At 40.8% G+C, this 19,177-nt stretch overlaps 2 protein-coding genes across 2 annotated transcripts; one reads left to right on the top strand and one right to left on the bottom strand.

Moving 5' to 3' along the window:
* Window positions 1–266: 266 nt before the first annotated feature.
* On the bottom strand, window positions 267–14,134 carry LOC123505805 (transmembrane protein 211-like). Its single transcript, XM_045257525.1, has 3 exons — window positions 13,890–14,134; window positions 5,430–6,033; window positions 267–1,614 (listed from the first exon to the last, which is right to left on the bottom strand). Exons 2-3 carry the CDS (start codon window positions 5,821–5,823, stop codon window positions 1,382–1,384), a joined length of 627 nt encoding a protein of 208 aa, XP_045113460.1. The 5' UTR covers window positions 5,824–6,033; window positions 13,890–14,134; the 3' UTR covers window positions 267–1,381.
* On the top strand, window positions 11,656–12,607 carry LOC123505395 (DNA-binding protein HU homolog). Its single transcript, XM_045256614.1, has 2 exons — window positions 11,656–11,702; window positions 12,223–12,607. Exons 1-2 carry the CDS (start codon window positions 11,656–11,658, stop codon window positions 12,605–12,607), a joined length of 432 nt encoding a protein of 143 aa, XP_045112549.1.
* Window positions 14,135–19,177: the final 5,043 nt, after the last annotated feature.

The following is a 19,177-nucleotide window of genomic DNA, read 5'->3' as shown; positions in this document are numbered from 1 at the left end:
AGCCTCACCTGAGGAGTCCAGCAGATGAGTATCCTCCAGAGTGTGTTGCTGCTGCCTTGCTTCTGCACCATAACTTCTCCGTCTCATCTGATAAAGGTGCCCTAATTTCCGTGATCTCCGGCGCCTCGGGCTGTGTGGCGCGGCCATGGGAGAAAAGTGAGATGAGGCGTATAGCCATGTATTCCCAACATTTGGCGTTGTTCGGATACAAAGAAGGGAGTACGAGTATTTGTGGCAGGAAAATATTAACTGTAAATTATATGCAATTCTCTCAATGAACATTTATTCGTATTGTTTTTGAAACATAACAGAATTTTACCTAGTAATTCGTCTATTTTCTCTCCTTGACTTATTGTTTCATGGAGTGAACCTTCATATATCAAAGATATTTTTCAAACTCCATGCACCATGCCGTCAAACATCATATGTACGTACGTACATTTGTACTAACCAGTACGTAGCGTCACTGGTAACTTGCCTCTACCAAAACCTTAAATAAGGCAGTGTTACTTTCTTCCAAGTATTTCCATTCCTTCCCCACAAAGACCTAGCAACCTTCTTTTCATGTAAGTATTTACATGAATATTTAGTTCTCACCTTCTTCTGAGTGATGGATGTGAAGATGGAGCGCTGCCTTTATCTCCCGCGAGGAGCGGCGCCTCTGCTCAGGCGACAGGCGTGGCGCGATTAACTCGAATCAAAGAAAATAAAACTACTTCATTGCAAAGCTGTGATTTTCAGTTTTCCTTCTATTATTTGGCAACCGAAGACTCCCAATAGTTCTTCTATTGTTCTTGTTTACTGGTCATATTTCTCTTTCCATTACACCGTTTGACTTTGCCACGACACTCAAACAATTCTTACATTATTATGAATCTCTCACATTACAAATCAAATAGTCAGATCATGGAAGATTTTTTTCACCCGACAGTTTCATATCTAAGAGATACGGCTAAGAAAGTAAATTTGAAACCAGAATCATAGAGTTTATTTACAAGAGCATTCCTGGAGTATGTTAAGAGCCGCATCAGTTCACGAAAGCTGCAAACAATGTACATAAAGCTAAACAAGGACATGAACTACTGCTACACACAATCTATAATTTTTCTCCGTTTTGCAGAGGCGGACTGACTTCCATGAGGAGCAAATGATTGAACTGAAGGCCTGTTGCAACACTAGAGGCCACTAAAAGACTCATTTAAGCGTCAGCAAATTGTCGCTCATGCAAGATTACGGACATACCCTCTGTTTCAGAATATTCATTATGTATGAAATGGGCTACAAACTGTGTATGTATATCGGGCAGACATTTCATACATGGTCCTTCGGGTGGGAGTCCCTCGGCATGTGTGATGGCGCGCCGGGAACACACGCACGGCCATCATATGTAATTAAGATTGGATCTGTAATCAGTATAGTCCTTGTAAGTGACAAGCCTGGCTAGGACTGGGCAGTAGGCCGCCAAAGCTGTCGCAACAAGAGCCAACATGTAGGCGTAACCCAGCTCACAGGTGCCCGCGGCGTAGACGGAAGCCGCTGAGCCACAGTGCTGCCTGGCGAAGGGTGACCCGAGGACCAGCGGGTACAGCAGCAGCCCCACCACCTGCAGCGACACTGTGGAAGAAGAGAACTTTGCTCAGTTGAGGCAACGACTCAGTGTGAGCTAATCTTAAATGCAGTTACGAAAGAAAGAAAAATATTCTAAACAAGTCAATTAGTTTCTCTCTCTCTCTCTCTCTCTCTCTCTCTCTCTCTCTCTCTCTCTCTCTCTCCATATCTTAGCTGACAATCAGTTTCCAACCTTGTGATACCTATAAACCAACCACACAATAAAACAACAAACGTTACAAATATCTACACTTCAAGCCAATACCAACAGACAATGAAAATGGGCTTTACACTACGTATGTTACCAGAAACAAAGAACGTCAGCCAGACTCAGCAAACACAAATATATAGTTCACAAAAGTTACGTACGTGTGAAATAGAAATAGGACCACAGCGCCATTTCCTCTACACACCAACAGACTCCAACAATAAAATATAGCTTGTCTCCCTAACGAGCGGCGTGGGCAGGTAATGGTGTGAGAAGGTGAGGAGAGGAGGGAGGGAGGGGAGCAAGTGGAGGGGAAGGGGATCGCTGGATGTAAGGAGAGTGAAAAATGACTAGGGGAAAAATGGTAGAAAGATTGCTAAAGCTGGGGCAGAGAGAGAGAGAGAGAGAGAGAGAGAGAGAGAGAGAGAGAGAGAGAGAGAGAGAGAGAGAGAGAGAGAGAGAGAGAGAGAGAGAGAGAGAGAGAGAGAGAGAGAGAGAGAGAGAGAGAGAGAGAGAGAGAGAGAGAGATTAATTTTCACGATCTCGTTAGATAAAAATGCCTCATTACCTTTAGTAAATTAAATGACCTGCAATTAATATTACTTTAGGTGGTGATATCGGTGATGGGGTCGTTATTCCAACACGGCGCGGTGCAGGAACCAGGAAGCTCCATGCGAGTGTGGGTGGCAGCGGCATCTCTGGTCGTGGGAGTGGTGGACGGAACGATGCTGTAAGTCTGCTGTGCCAATGACGAATGTAACGGGACTTTCTTCTCTTATATTTACGCAGCAAGAGAATGGTGAAGCTATGACGCTCTAAGGTGTAAGGAATGTGTTCAGCTATAGTGCCCAGCAAAGTGACGAGTTATGCAGTCAGAGTTGTGGCATGCCGTTGAAATAGAGTATAAGAGTAGCTTTTAAAGTAAGTGAGGCTGTGGTTCTGTGGAAATGTGATGCAGCAGTTTGTGGGATTATGTAGTACGGGTTCAGGGTTCAAGGAGGGTGAGCAGGAGGTGGGAAAAGCCTGAGGTAGACTGCTCGATGCCAAGATCTTTGATGTTCTAGCGTTTGTGGCGGTAATGAGAGGAAGCAAGAAGCGGCGCGGTGGAAAAATGGACAGAGACCCAAAGGCGGCTTGGGAGAAATTAGAGAGATGAAGACATGGATAAAAGTGTGCTAGTGATGAATACAAAATAATAAAACCTTATTAGCGTCAAACGGATTTTCAAGCAATATTGCTCTCGAATTTTTATCACGACCATAATGAATTTTATATAAAAAAAAAAAACGAGAAAAAAACAGTGAAAGGAACTGAATTTAAAGATTTTGACAGATTTTTTTTCTAAACGTGATGCATATACAGTATGTTTAATCTTTATTCCTTAAGTTTGTATATGTCCGTTGCATTGCTGATGAGAGAGAGAGAGAGAGAGAGAGAGAGAGAGAGAGAGAGAGAGAGAGAGAGAGAGAGAGAGAGAGAAACTCGAACCCTTACGCTTTCATTGCTTTTTTCCTGTCGTGTCCTGCCTGACCATCCTCGCGCTGTCTGGCGGGGGAGGGGCGGAGAGCAGGAAGTGTAGGCCAAACAATGGGAGAGTGATGGAGTCGCTGGAGGTGGCGAGGGGACGAAAAGACTTATCACTGGATCACGTGTCTATCACTCCATGTTCACGTCAAATGCAGAATGCAGAACTTAACACTCAGGCCTTCCAATTTCACTGCTGTGCTATCATATCCATCCTCTCTGAATTCATAAACTTTCACAACCAACTGCAAAAATTCGCTTGCTCCTTCCTCAATTTGCAATTTTTACCTGCCGTTTTGTTCCTGCTGGATCCCCTTAGCGTACACTGAAATGTAAGTATAGGAACTGATCACCGTGTGAAAATTTTGCGGGAAGAGTCACACCCTCATGACTGTCAACCGTAAAACAGCAACACAACTCTTGCATATCAGGTAATTGGACAAGAGTGCTGACAATAATACATAGATGATCCCTGTATCCGACCATTTAGTTTTTGTCTTGTTTCAAAACCGCTTTAGAGAATGATATCTCTTTACTTACATTTCCTGGTTATAATGATCGAAAGCAATCGAATTCTCAAAACATCTCTAGAAAATATCACATCTCTGGAAAATATCTCCTTATTTAGAAAGTACGAAGATGTTGTTCCATTATTGGTATAAAGTCGCTGCATCAGAGAACCATTAAGGTTAATGAAAGAAGGTTGTTCCGGGGGGTAAAGTGAGTGGTCGTTTCGTGCAATTATCGCACAGAAGAGAAGCAATTTCCATCCAAAAACATGAATGAACAAGTCACGTCATCTAAAGAGTAAAAAATAATTAACTTTACACTTTATGTTATTTAAATTTTCCTTTACAATCATACTTTCACCTACAGTTTTTTCAATACAGTTTTTATCATTACAGAGGAGATACAAAGAACAATGTCAGAATAATCCTTGAAAACAATGATGTATGAGAGAAATAAGTATAAAAAAATTATTATGCAATTTAAATCCATACTTGAATTCCTTTGATCTTATGTCCATTTGAGATCCTTACCAAAAGTTTCGTAAACATTGTTTACCGCGATGCGAGTTGGTCTGGCTGTGGCAAGATCTCTGATACCACGTAGTAAAAAAAAAAGAAAACGAAGCATTTATCCCTCTCCTGAAAAGTCACTCCCGAATGGCGCAACGCTCACTCTGTTTGATTTGAAATAAAATCCAATAATGGTAAAAAAATTACATTACATAGAGTATGATAAAAACATACAACAACTCGCAACGACCGTGACAGTCCAGGAAGTTACCGTATACTCTAATTTCAGTTGTGAAAAATACAAACTTCACAGCCCACACACTTATACATATACACACTCTTTTACCGACATAGGAATATTCTCGTTTCCTTCCGTTTTCATGATCATCTTACATATTTGACTGTGTATGATGTGTACATGATTGAATACCTTCGATGTCTACATGGGAGTGAGCTGCACCTGATGTGTGATGTTAAAGTAAAACAAGGAGGTCAACAGTTAGAGACACGGAATGCGCTGCCCTTAAACCTGCAACTCCTCCGCCAGTACGTGATTTCCCAGGAGTGTTTAGCAGCCACCGAGGCAGGTGGGGATGTGTAGAGGAATTCTATCAGATTTAAAGACACTGATCTAAGGTAAGTAAAATGTGTGGTTGGAGTTGAGAAGAATAAGAGTGAAATAAGTACAAGCTGTATACAAATCAACACTTACTGACTTTTGGTGTACCTGTTTGAGAAAGCATCTGTGCAACACTCAAACACTGCACATTCGCAACACAGGACAAACGAGTGGCTGTGCTAGAGATGGTTGCGGTTACTTTAGAGAATACAAAAACAGAGAGAGAGAGAGAGAGAGAGAGAGAGAGAGAGAGAGAGAGAGAGAGAGAGAGAGAGAGAGAGAGAGAGAGAGAGAGAGAGAGAAACTTATTTCTCTAAGCTCTTAACTTCCAACCTTACCGGGTACATAATGCACAATGGCATATACCCGGTGTTTGCCTAAACAGAATACTGACACCCTTGTTCCACACACACACAAAAAAAAAAAAAAAAAAAACAGTCCTACCACCAACCTGCTGCTGCCTGAATGTTGCCTGCAACATGAGCAAGGGCGGCACGAGCGTGAGTGGTTGGCAAGATGGGCGTGAGGAGCGCGGCAAGGCCCGTGACAGCCAACAAGGCACCGCCCCCTCCATACACCGCGCCCACCATTACCCACACCGCTGACGGCAGCGCTCCACTAGTGTCCCTGATTCCTTGTCCGATGGCTGCACATTCCTGGTCACTCAGGCTGCCCATGCACCACGCCCATACTCCAAACATGATTGGAGGAGCAGGTGAGTGCCGCACGAACCACGTGGGCGTGAAGAGAGCGGCGAGAGACGCCATCGCCACCAGCAGCGAAACTGTCGCCCATAGGCCCACCACAGCCCATGACGTGTCCCACGTCCACCCGCGAACCTTCATCACATACTAGGATCAAACCACGCCCACCATCACGCTACCGCCGCGACTCCCTCAAGGCCTCTGTTGTTGGAAGGCCCGTCATGCCCTCCATGCCTGACGCTCAGCACTGGACTGTCACCGATGGGAGGAGCGTTCCCGGGAGGCAAGGAGCGAGACGCAGAGGCGATGCACTGTAAGCCAACCACCAACCAACTTGCAGGGTTTCCTCTCCTGGGAAAAAGGGAAAGGTCTTCATTAAAGATCGGTGAATAAGAGAAGAGGCGAAAGAGATATTTGAAAACATTCAAAACGGAAGTTGTATATTAATCTCTTACATACAAAACTCCATCATATATATATATATATATATATATATATATATATATATATATATATATATATATATATATATATATATATATATATATATATATATATATATATATATATATATATATATATATATATATATATATATATATATATATATATATATATATATATATATATATATATATATATATATATATATATATATATATATATATATATATATATATATATATATATATATATATATATAAGGTAAAGGTAAGTAGGTATGTAGATTAGTAACTTCTCTTATAAACACAGAACTGCACATTGCCAAGGACCACAAACCACATTTAAATTATAACGAAAGAACGCAATAATTTTTCCTTCTTCATCTCTACATTATCAAAAACATAATTCAAATATATTTCTCTCTCGTGTTTACTTTACTCGGTATGTTGATGTGGAGAGGGAGCAACACAAAGACAGGATAGTGAGGAACAGTTAGAGGTTATGGGAATCAGATTATATCATCTCTCTTACCGTACACACTCCCACATTACATTTCATAAGTTGGCGCAAAACACTTTTAGAGATTATATGAAAATTGTTTTAAGCAGCAGCAAATGAGTATATCAAGATAACTTAGGAACGGCGAACAAGTGATTCAGTAAGAGAGCAACAGTGATATAGGTGTCCACATTCACCAGGAAAACACAAGTGCTCTGTGGTGGTTGTGTATGATATAGTAGGGAGTGACACTGAAAATATCTGCTCTATTCATCTTTCACTGTTGACTCACGAGAGTGGGGAGGCGAAGTGTATGTGTGTGTGTGTGTGTGTGTGTGTGTGTGTGTGTGTGTGCGTGTGTGTGTGTGAGCGAAAGAGAGAGGGATTTTAGAAGGGGACATCTCTTACAATAGTCAGAAAGTTAATAGTAAATACAGTCGCTCAAAGGCACCACTGAGAGAGCTTGGAGGACGACACGAGATTGGATTTCCATTCGCTTTGCTGTTTACTCTACTCACTGGGATCCCTTTGCTGTCTGTTTGACTCTCCATATATACCATTCATGACGTCCTACAACGCACGACCTACTCACTTTATAACCAACGAGTATTTCAGGCATTTCATTTGTATAGTGAATCAAAACCAGGTCAATCTTTCTACGGTGTGTGTGTGTGTGTGTGTGTGTGTGTGTGTGTGTGTGTGTGTGTGTGTGTGTGTGTGTGTGTGTGTGTGTGTGTGTGTGTGTGTGTGTGTGTGTGTGTGTGTGTGTGTGTGTGTGTGTGTGTGTGTGTGTCCGTCTGGGATGCTGCCAAGTCCTTCACTCCCTAAAGATCCGCTGACCTTGACACAAGTTGATAGTGTTTGTCTGTTTACCGTATTCAGAGATAGATAGATAGATAGATAGAGAGAGAGAGAGAGAGAGAGAGAGAGAGAGAGAGAGAGAGAGAGAGAGAGAGAGAGAGAGAGTGTCAGATGGAGAACCAATAATGAAAAGATAAGACTCCATTCCAAGAGTGAATACGAAGTTCTTAAGTACCCGTGCTGGAGCCAATCTGATAAATGAAATGTGGATTGTGACCAGAATTGTTGACAGCCATCGATAGTGAAAGCTAATCCCCCTTCCCTCTCCCCCCCCTCTCTCTCTCTTTCTCTCTCTCTTTCGGTGACAAAGTTAGCGGACAAAATGGATGGATAACATATTTTCCTGCGTTGTATTTTTAACACTAATATTTCTATACATGCAATCTTGTTTCTTGAGAAGTGCTAGTTGTTGTCTCGTGTACTAAGACGTTTCATCTTCCAGCAGTTCCCTATCTAATGGCAATTTAGTTCTGAATCTGTAAATGGTAATGTAGTATAGTTAGCAGACTATGGGAGTATGGTATAAATAAGTGGGGACCAATAGAAAGTTTCCCATAAACCCCGTTACCCTTATCGACTTGGTCCATATCTATCAAAGTTTACAATTTTCATGCATCCTCCTACAACCATCATCGCCATCATCATTCTTAGTGGTCATCAAATTGAATTTCATTATTGCTTCCTCCTAAGTGTTGTGATCAATGAGGGAATGTAACAACCAACTGTTCTCTGTTCCTCTTACACTTTTTCTTTTTCCAGCAGCTCTATCTCCAGTTCCAATCTGGTGGTACCGCTGCACCTATCGGATATCACACTCATTCCAATATAATGAGAGGCAAGATGTGCCCTAACTGCACATAACAGTCATCTAAATCACACTTTACATTCCCCTCTCCTTTCCTCCTCCTCTTCCTCCTCCTCCTCCTTCTCCTCCTCACTTTCTTCCCCGTTCTTCACCTTTAGTTACAATCATATTTGTGAACTGCTGTCTTCCCGCTTAGCTATAAGCAGAAAAATAGATGTAAATAACTCAAATGAATTAACCATATTTTTTTCTAAACAGTTCAATACGAGATTATTTTTTTCTTTTCTGAGTACTTTGAATGAAAATGGCAGGTAGTAAGATACTTGGAGAATATCTAAGTAATGTGTGATTGATCCATTTTATTGCTACGGTGAGTGACTCTAAAAGTGAGTAGTGTTCCTGAGTATATTGTCTACGTCACCTTTCCTATAATAATCTCCTATACCACTTGAAGGTCTCTGTCTTCCTCTTATCCCTATTCTGTCCAACTTTCTAATACAAAAGTTAACCAGTATTCTCAATCATTCATACCTTCCTCGATAAACTCTGGAACTCCCTGCCTGCTTCTGTATATCCATCTTCCTACGATTTGACTTCTTTTAACATGGAAGTGTCAAGACATTTGTCCCTGTCTTTTGGCTAATTCTTTACTAATCTTTTAGGGAACTTGCAGCTCAAGTGGGCTTCTCCTAATCTTTTGTTGCTCTTGGTTAGTTTCCTTCTTGCATAAAAAAAAAAATATTTAGCATAATTTGGGTATGGAACTCATAATACTGACCATACTGTTATGCATTGTCAGTGGCGCACGATAGGCAGGACCATTAGACGAATCCTTCAATGCACTTGTGTTCTTTTCACGGGACATTTAAGTACCGATACCAAATCACTCCAATATTTCTTTTTTCCCAAGACTGTTCGATATAGTGGGACGTGTTCTATCGTGTCGCGTCTGACTTACTGATCCACGCTAATAATCACAGAGGCCGTATTGCTCATATCAAACGTTAATGATTTCACAGCAAGTTGGTGTAAGAAGAGACGAAACTTTCCACTGACCATGCGTATCACTTATCTAAACATTGATTCGAACTATACATTCTACAAGCCAGTTTTCAAATAACAAGAGAAACTCATTCTAACAATATTAGCTTTACACATTACGAGTCACGATTCCTTTCAAATTCAAATAAACAAATAGAAAATAGAAAAAGGCAATGAATGATGAGTAAAAAGAGAAAAAAAATATCAGAACCATGAATAAATAACTCGTGAAGGCAAAGTGAGTTCAGGAACCGGAGGCTGGAGAAGGCGTGAGTCTATGAATACGAAAGAAGGAGCATGACGATGGGTGAGGCGCTGAGGAGGGCCGGTGGTGGAGTCGGAGGGAGGGAGGGAGGTTTAGGATCGATGCAAAAGGATAGTGATAAGTGACAGAAAGATGGATAACGTAAGGATAACGAAGGATATACTTTGAAATGGATAAATGAGGGTGAAGGCGAGAATGTAGACCTTAAGTGACGAAAGAGGGTGTCAAGTAAGAGAATAATGGGGAGGGTGAAAAGATGAATAACAGCTGACGCAATGAATAATGAAAGGAAATAGTTGAGGAACACTAAAAAGAGTAATACTTCAAGAAAATACAATTGTGACATAGCTTATTAATTTAACTTTCAAATACTGACTCGAAGTAAGAAAAAATAATAAACCCACGAAAGAAAAAAATGAAAAGAAAACGAGGAATATTAAAGACGAAACTATGGATCGAAAATAAACCCACAAAAAAAAAAAAAAAAAAAAAAAGAAAACGAGGAAGATTAAAGACGAAACTATGGATCGAAACCTGAGTCTAGAAATCAAATCAACAGAAAACAAGGAAAATAAAAAGATGAGAGGCTAATGGTATGGGCAAGCTAAAATAATATGATCGATTCACGTGTCGAGGGAAAGAAGAGTAATGAGCAGGAAAGTGACTAATGAGTGAGGAAGCCAGTAATAGGAGGCTGGTTAAGTGGCACGTTGGGGCGCTGAATGATGGGTGGCAAGGGGGCGAGAGATGATGTGTAGAGAGGAACAGGAAGGGAGGAAACTGAGGGTGATAGGATCCAGGCGTAGAGTGATTGGTGAAGGGAACAAGCCTGGTAGACGGTGCCATAATTTAGCCACAGCAGTGACCTAAGGCTGGATGTGTGCATGAGGTACAAGTGAGGATTCATTCAAGGACGGACAATGACTGTAGCTTTCTTAGAGGTAGACCGTCCTCTCCATCTATTCATATTGAGGTTATGTCTGTGATGCGCGGTAATCTCAACAGTAAATTAAGAATTATCTTAAGTACTCATGATGCAAAAATTACGAGTATCCAAAGTAGTAATGGTAAGGCAGAAGCGCTTTTTCTTCATATTCCATCCGTCTCGAAATCATTTATTCATCAATTTAAGTTTGGTGAAATTGTTATTAATTATAAAATCCTGAATTGTCAGCAGAACTATTTCTTATGGCCGATTCTGTTATAATATGGTACTTATTGCTGGGATATGCCCACATTTCGCAGCGGTCATTTCGTTTTCGCTGTATCCTTCCCACACACACACACACACACACACACACACACACACACACACACACACACACACACACACACACACAATGCGAACAATGAATTAAGATGAAAATCCTTTCCGAGAGGACCACACCCGCCCCTACCTAATAACAAGCTTAGGTACAGGAGAGAAACTAGGGCAGGAGCAAGAGGGTGACGTCAGGAGGCGGCGGATAGCGCCTGGTTCAGCGTGCCTTTTAGCACCTCGAATCTCCGATGCTTCACGTAACCAAGCCATCTCTAGGAGCAGCCAGTGAAGCAGCGAGGTGGGTTATGGGGAAGAGATGAGAGGTGACGTGCGTACGTACGTACAGACATACGTAACATGATAATTACTGCACCGCTCATTGATTCGTAACTGTATAATTCTTGCGAAGATGGCTGTCTTATATCTTACGCAATTTCAATACTTATGTCGGATGTTCTCTCAATGGAGGCCTCAAACGAAAGTATATTCAAATTCTTTCAACTTCCTCTTTTGAATATTTTTCATCTTTCCTATTTCTTAAGCCTATTTTTTCTGCGACAGCATAAATATGTATGAACAACTTATTGGGAAAATTACATGGATATAAGATACACTACTCCATTATCCTTCTAGAAGACTTCCTGTCCTGTGAATTTCACTAATATTCTTCACATATAAATATAACTAAATGTATAACACAGATATATATATATATATATATATACGAACAGCTGAACTGTACGTATTGTACATGCATAGCGGTCTGCGCATCACGGCCACACTCCCACCGTCTGGGATATGTCTTGCATTGCTCAGACTTCGTGGGCAATTACGCTGCAGGAACGGTCAGATATACAAATTTTATTGTAACATGTTTAGGAATGATCAATGCTGCAGTTATACGAGTACCAGGGAGTCAATCTTATGATTACTAAACGTCAGGCAGCAAAATGCAGCATCGCAAAGCCATTATTGTTAATTCACAAGACGATAGCGTTTAGTTATCTACCTAAGAACTTCTATTTCTCATCAGATCAGTGATTTAAGCACTGAATGTTAAACAATACTTGGTACTGACCCCCAGCCCAGGAATTGGTACAATACATTCTTAATGAATCCTTCCTTTGAATACATTTTGATATTACATACCACAATAATATTTTATGCATCATCATGTTTACTTTCCGGCTACAAATAATCCAATAATGCCCAATGAAAAACGGTGGAAATTGTATTGGATAATGCGCCGCGAGAGACGTTTAACAGGTTCCCGTTCGACGATTTTGTCAAGGCCTCAAAAGGGACTTCGATTGACAAGCCCATCAAGAGGGCACAACCTTCGAAGACCACACAAGCCTAAGTCAGGAGGGAGACCACGTTTGAGAAGATCGAGAGGAAGGCCACGTTTGCCAAGACCGCAAGGAAGGCCACGTTTGACAAGATCCCAAGGAAGGCCACGTTTACCAAGGCCCCAAGGAAGACCACGTCTGACAAGGCCAAGAGGAAGGCCACGTTTACCAAGGCCCCAAGGAAGGCCACGTTTACCAAGGCCCCAAGGAAGGCCACGTTTACCAAGGCCCCAAGGAAGGCCACGTTTGCCAAGGCCGAGAGGAAGGCCACGTTTACCAAGGCCAAGAGGAAGGCCACGTTTATCAAGGCCCCAAGGAAGGCCACGTTTGCCAAGGCCCCAAGGAAGGCCACGTTTACCAAGGCCCCAAGGAAGGCCACGTTTGGCAAAAACTTTGGCTAAAGAACGATTGAAAGACGCGAATTTATCATGACTTTTCGTTAGAATACATCTCAGTTGATGACGTTAGCGGAAGACATTTACAACTGACTTACCACACTGCTCGCTGATCTATCTGTCTAGACATAAATTTCAAACATTAGTATTTAATTGTACTTACCTTCTTTGATATTTTTTTACTTCCTCTCTCAACTCCTGAGATGCAAAGGCCTGCCAGATATTTGCACTCTATCAATCTTGATATTTTTTTTTTCTGAATTTTATTACCATTTTTACTTTCTCCTCATCATTCTTGTATGTCTATTACTATTTGCCAGATTTGAAAAGTAAAATTACTAAGAGGTGTCTGATTATCTATCATAATCTCACATTTTGTTGATATTGAGTTGACATATTGTATCTGACACTCGGTCACTGGCAGACAGGACACGCTGCTAAAACTTCACCAAACATTCAACGGTAAACAACTTTATGAATCTTTATAACATTATTCTAATGTGTGTATGTGTGTGTGTGTGTGTGTGTGTGTGTGTGTGTGTGTGTGTGTGTGTGTGTGTGTGTGTGTGTGTGATAATTTTGATGGCACGACTGTAACTGAGGTCCTGCCAGGGAAAGATCCCTACTAAAGGGCCTGGTGAATAATGCATCTAATTAACCGTTGTATCAGGAAACAACTACACACGCTTTAGTTAACTTAATTTCCCTACGACAAGTATTAATTCCATTTGAAACAATTATCAGATAATTATCGGATATTCGGTTCAAACTTCAATTAATTAAGGAGCAGCACAACTCCAGCGCCTTGTGGCACGATGCGCTACGGAGAAAGGCTTGGAAGGGGCGACGAGAGGCTCAGTTGGCACTTGCGAGACGCTGTCCTGCTCCTCCTTACTGATACGATGATCATCTCCGGCATGTCCACAAAAGAGGCGGTCAATGACAACCTTTCATATATATATATATATATATATATATATATATATATATATATATATATATATATATATATATATATATATATATATATATATATATATATATATATATATATATATATATATATATATATATATATATATATATATATATATATATATATATATATATATATATATATATATATATATATATATATATATATATATATATATATATATATATATATATATATATATATATATATATATATATATATATATATATATATATATATATATATATATATATATATATATATATATATATATACACACACACACACACACACACACACACACACGCTTACCGTATGCGGGATTCACGGTCACTGAGAGGAATTACTGCAATAACAATTTTCTTCGTTCTTGAAACTAATGCTATTTCGAGTCAACCATAATTCACATACGATAAGCAAATATGTACATGATGTTAAGCAAGAATCTCTAGTTAGTGATTTTGCAGCACGACACTCTGAGGAGGAATAACACTGTCTGTGCACACGTGCCAGAGCGGATGCAGCACCGTCACGTCCTCTCCGTTCACCTGCTAGCGCGGGACTGCTGCCTGCTGGATGTCTAGAGCCGCCAGCTCCCTAGTTTGGGGTTTACGTAGTTTGCCTTCATCACTCCTCTCAGAATTTCTTTTCACCTTCCGCTCACTCTGCTAGGTTTACGCATGCAAGAGGAATAGTGTGGGGAAGGGTTACTGTCCTAGCAACGTGAAAGATTCAAATTTTGAGTAGATAAATGAATAGACAAATAAATGAACAATGTTGCCTACAGCAACTAAAGTACCAGCAGTAGCTACTGAACCTGAGCTGAGGGAAGAAGTGTGACCGTAAGATTTGCAGAGAATCGGTATCTGGATGCTGGGCTTTGGATTGCCATTGACCATTACGATCATTCTACCTTAGGAAACCACATAACTTCAATAGCTGTAGTACTTGTTTCTGTCATCCATCTACGTACTAGGAGTGATTACAGAGTTGACAGTCTAGCTAGAAATGTAAGGATTAAGTAGTGCGAAAGGAAAACATGTACTTATGTAGCAAGTGAAAGGAACATTAAAAAAGAGCAGTATATTTATAAAATGCCCTTAACCCCTTCAGTACCATGACGCGTTTCCATACTCATTCTGCTTACTATCTACTGATTTTATACAACTTCAGAAAATTATGTGGGGGGTTAAAATAGTGAAGATTGTGGCTATTAATCTTCTGACCTCCATAGACCCTTCATAATGCCAATGAAATGTTCTAATCGTACCCAAATCTTACCGTAAACATGTCTCAATATTGAAAGGTTTAATGCAATCGATATATTCCATCGCATGCTTCGTATTGCTTCCGACTAAACGCATTGAAGGAAGTGTTCATCGTTAGCCATGTCTCCAAAGCAGAAGTTATTCATCTGTTTGATAAATACAGACAAAGGAAAAAGGACGAGTTACGAATATGATGATGAGTGACTGGCAGTGGCAGGCGGCATGTGAAGCTTGAGAGAGAGAGAGAGAGAGAGAGAGAGAGAGAGAGAGAGAGAGAGAGAGAGAGAGAGAGAGAGAGAGATGGCGGGGTTAGGGACGGACACGATGGTGGATAAGAAGTGCTTCAGCTGAGTGGTGCGAAAAAAGTTTTGTTGAGAATATCCATTAGTTTCCTTTTTTATCTATTATTCATTTATCTATTTGTTTACTTATATCTTCATGGCAATAATGTCGCCATTCCTCCCCATCATCTACACTTTCCGGTGTGTGGATGTGGCGGCTTGAGGGGCACCTTAATAGGCCGTGTAGGGGGGAGTGGGAAACGTCAGGTACTCGAAAACGAGGACGCACGGCAAGGCTTGGAAGATGGAAAACTAGATATTACGGGATCTTGATGAGGACAGAAGCCACCTGAGACTCAGCAGTCTATTGAAGAAATGTGGATCCAAGATTTTCTACCGTGAAAATTAGAATATCCGGCGATAAGACGACGAGGTGATGATTTCTCATGTCAGAGTGTCATGCAGTGTCTTTGGACAAATTACGTAAGGGCGGAACTTGTAGCGTGTGCATAAACTAGATACTTAAATTGCAATGATATAATCATGTCCCAGTAACACAATTATTTACATGTTGTACAATTGCCTTTCAGAATACATACTACCAAAACTTTAGTACTATCTCATTATATTTATACTTCCCTTTTGCTTTAGGAAGGTCGGCAGGTCCTAGCCTCCGACTCCTGATGTATACAATAAACTTGCATATGTCTGCTGAGTGCAACATATTGTTAAATTGTAAGTTTGGCAGTTACCATTCCAGTCATTCAGTCAGCACAGCATTCCTTTTTTATTCCTTCCGATCATTCTTCCTTCACTGTAACAGTAGAACTGCCAAATGCATAGGCAAGAACGATAGAAGCCCTTCAAGTGTAGGCAAATAAAAACTAGTTATATTTGTTAATTTTTTTTCGAGTCTCATAAAACAATTGAGATATATTAAAAGTGATATTGTGGCTGATGTAGTTAATGAAAGACAGCAATGTATAACAACTTCCTGTTTGTCCCATGGATTGCCCAAACCGACACCTGAGGCTGAGTGTGGAAAAACATATAAGTTAAATCAATAGGCCAAGTTTAATTGATAATAGGTAACATAACTTTCACGACATTTTGGGCAAGCACTTAATTTCAATCAAAGCATAAAAGAACACCTAGTAGGTGTCTGCATTCAATTACCGTAATGAAGTCCCTGAGGTCTACCACACAGGTAGGTCTCTAAGGGAAGTGAGGAGAGAGAAAAGGAGAGATGAGTTTTGTTGGTTAAATGCCAGGAGCTCAACACACGCCACCTGACGCCTGGCGACACAGTCCTTAACCACACACAGCTGGCCAACACTGCACCTCTCTCTCTCTCTCTCTCTCTCTCCTCATATATATATATATATATATATATATATATATATATATATATATATATATATATATATATATATATATATATATATATATATATATATATATATATATATATATATATATATATATATATATATATATATATATATATATATATATATATATACACACACACACACACACACACACACACACACACACACACACACACACACACACACACACACAAGAGTATGAGATGGAAGGGAGAGAAATATTCTCAAGGGCAAAGCATATAATACACTCTCGTTCCTTTCATCACCCACGAACCCGCCCGTAAAATAGGTCATAATGAAAAGCCGCTTCCACAAACATATTACTCCGCCGTAAAATCGATCCCCACGCGCTGGCATCCGTGGCCGTCCTCACCTCCTGTCATCTCACCCACATTAATGGCGCCTCCTCGTCATTTTCTACTTAGCTGTTCATTAGAAACTCAGGGCGCGGTAATGAGAGTCCCTTCTAGTTAACATGCTAATAAGGTTGTCTGCCCGAAGTTCATTAAGGAAGCTACTGCCACAATAGGGATTAAATCAATATCATCATCGGGAGCGTGCAGTGTGTGAATGCCTGCCCAGGATCTCACAAGGTCATTATCGGCATGAACATAGCAGGCAGCAGGGGACGAGCATAGCATACCGCTCAGGGTATGAACACATTACAAGTAAAATTCAACTTACTCACCTAGGTTTTATTTGTAATTTAAATCTTACTACTTTTCAGTCAGCACACTATCCTATTGTTGTGAGACGATGCTCCATTGTTTGATTTGTAAAATAAGAATACAAAAAAAAAAAAAAAAAAGATATTATCAATGTATGTACAAAGTAATGCTGGATTTCAGAAGTTATCAGACAGTCATACACTTATGTCTGTTTATCTGTCTTCTCTACTTGTGGACGGTTCCGTGGCGGCAGGCCTGTAGCTTTCACACAATATGTGCCACTGCCCTCTCCCTCTTTTCTGCCGCCAGCCAGGTCTCCAGCTCTCCCCAGCACACGGTCACCGCGCCTTCTCATGGTGCGTGAGCAAAGCCATTTATTTGCACGTGACCGAACAAAAGCGAGGAAAATTCTTACGGACGAAAGGAATTTAAGGCAGCTCTGTGAGAATCCCTATCGAGTGGAAGAGAATTGGCAGGATGAAAATTGGCCTAGTCTTGTTTTTATTTGTTCTTATACAATCGTTTACGTCTCAACAGAATGGTTTCCCCTCCTAACACACTCAAGTTTAAACCAAATATTATTATTTTGTGCTTCGTTTCTGAATCAATGCATTTATATACTGTAAACATATGCATATATAAATAAGTAGCAAAAAACTCTTTAGCATTAAAATGTTTGGAATTGACTGAAAACAGTAGTAATGTCAGCATGCAGCAAAAACAACCATTTGTCGGAAAGATAACCTGCTTCCTGCGCCTCCGCGTGCCCAAGGTGCTACAGCGACATCCTGCTTCAAGATAGGGTTTGGCTGCTCATCGCCCCTCGTGCCTTTTGCTCCTTTTTGACAGACATTCCAGTAATTATATTGACTGTGAATCCTTCCGATCAGCACATTTATCCCTAAACCAATGTTTGCGTGTTTCCAGAGGAGGCAGTCGAGCACGGAGCATTATGATGATCAATGAGGGGAAGAATGGAGTGACAAACTGCCTTCAGTGATAACAATAATCATTTAAAAGATATTTGTCTGGCGATAGTGGAGATGTCACTATAACACTAAGGTTGTGCAATTATAGGTAAGAGTAAACTAGTGTGCTCTGCGCGACCAGACATGAGTCAAGTCATGCCACATTCATTTGGTGAATCGCACTTCCAGCAAATGAAGGGGGTCTATGATGGCGCACCCGCCTTGCATATTACCATGATCCAGGCTTCAAAGGACTTTGTGGTAATTGCTGGGATGGCGGGATGATGGTTGAGGCAGCAGAGGCGGTGGTGATAATAACGAAAAGGACAAAGAAGAGGAGGAAATGATTGGTACTTACGATGGAGGAAAAGATAAAGAATGATGCACGGGGGAGAAAGAGAAGCGATGTGTGACGGAAGAGTGATGCAGGGAACAAAATACTGATGGAAGCGATAACTCACTGCTGCCGCTTACCCTCCATTTACTCACCCACCGTAAGTAGTTTTAAGGAACATGAATCGGGAAAGGATACCATGCCTTTAGATAAACCCAACAATTTAGTGAGCATATCATTATGACCCCCAAAAAACAACAAGAACAACAGCAATTCACCCACTCACCCAGCCACACACACAGCACTGGTACCTCCACGCACACTGAGCTGGGCCTCCCTTCCTTGCTGCCTGTCTGCCTTTCTTCCCGCCCTCACAGTATTGGCAACAAAAGAAAAGACGAAGCAAAATCTCATCAAGGGAGTGAAGCGAAGAAAAATCGTCACGGGGTGTTCTAGAGGAATGAATAGATGGAGGGAAGGAAAGAAAGAGAACGGGGGAAAAAAGGGAAGGGAAGGGAGGAGTAAGGGATGGCAGGAAATAAAGGAAAGAGGAAGGAAAGAGAAGATGGATAAAGGAAGAAATGAATGTCAGTTGAATGTTGCTATTGTTTTTTTCTCTTTTTCTTTTTTTCATTGACGTTATGAAGGTGTTTATTTCTCATTTGCTGCAGTGGGGAAGGTTCGGCGAGA

This window comes from Portunus trituberculatus, chromosome 18 (assembly GCF_017591435.1).
Source record: "Portunus trituberculatus isolate SZX2019 chromosome 18, ASM1759143v1, whole genome shotgun sequence".
In the NCBI taxonomy this organism is placed as follows: domain Eukaryota; kingdom Metazoa; phylum Arthropoda; class Malacostraca; order Decapoda; family Portunidae; genus Portunus; species Portunus trituberculatus.
The sequence above is the reverse complement of the archived record's forward strand: the minus strand, read 5'-3'. Positions and strand labels throughout refer to the sequence as shown.

Coding starts and splice junctions, on each gene's coding strand:
- LOC123505805 (XM_045257525.1), bottom strand. CDS start 5,823: ATGAAGGTTCGCGGGTGGACGTGGGACACGTCATGGGCTGTGGTGGGC. Junction 1,615..5,429: donor CAACATTCAGGCAGCAGCAG/GTTGGTGGTAGG, acceptor CTTCTTCCACAG/TGTCGCTGCAGGTGGTGGGG.
- LOC123505395 (XM_045256614.1), top strand. CDS start 11,656: ATGTCTTGCATTGCTCAGACTTCGTGGGCAATTACGCTGCAGGAACG. Junction 11,703..12,222: donor GCAATTACGCTGCAGGAACG/GTCAGATATACA, acceptor AGCCTAAGTCAG/GAGGGAGACCACGTTTGAGA.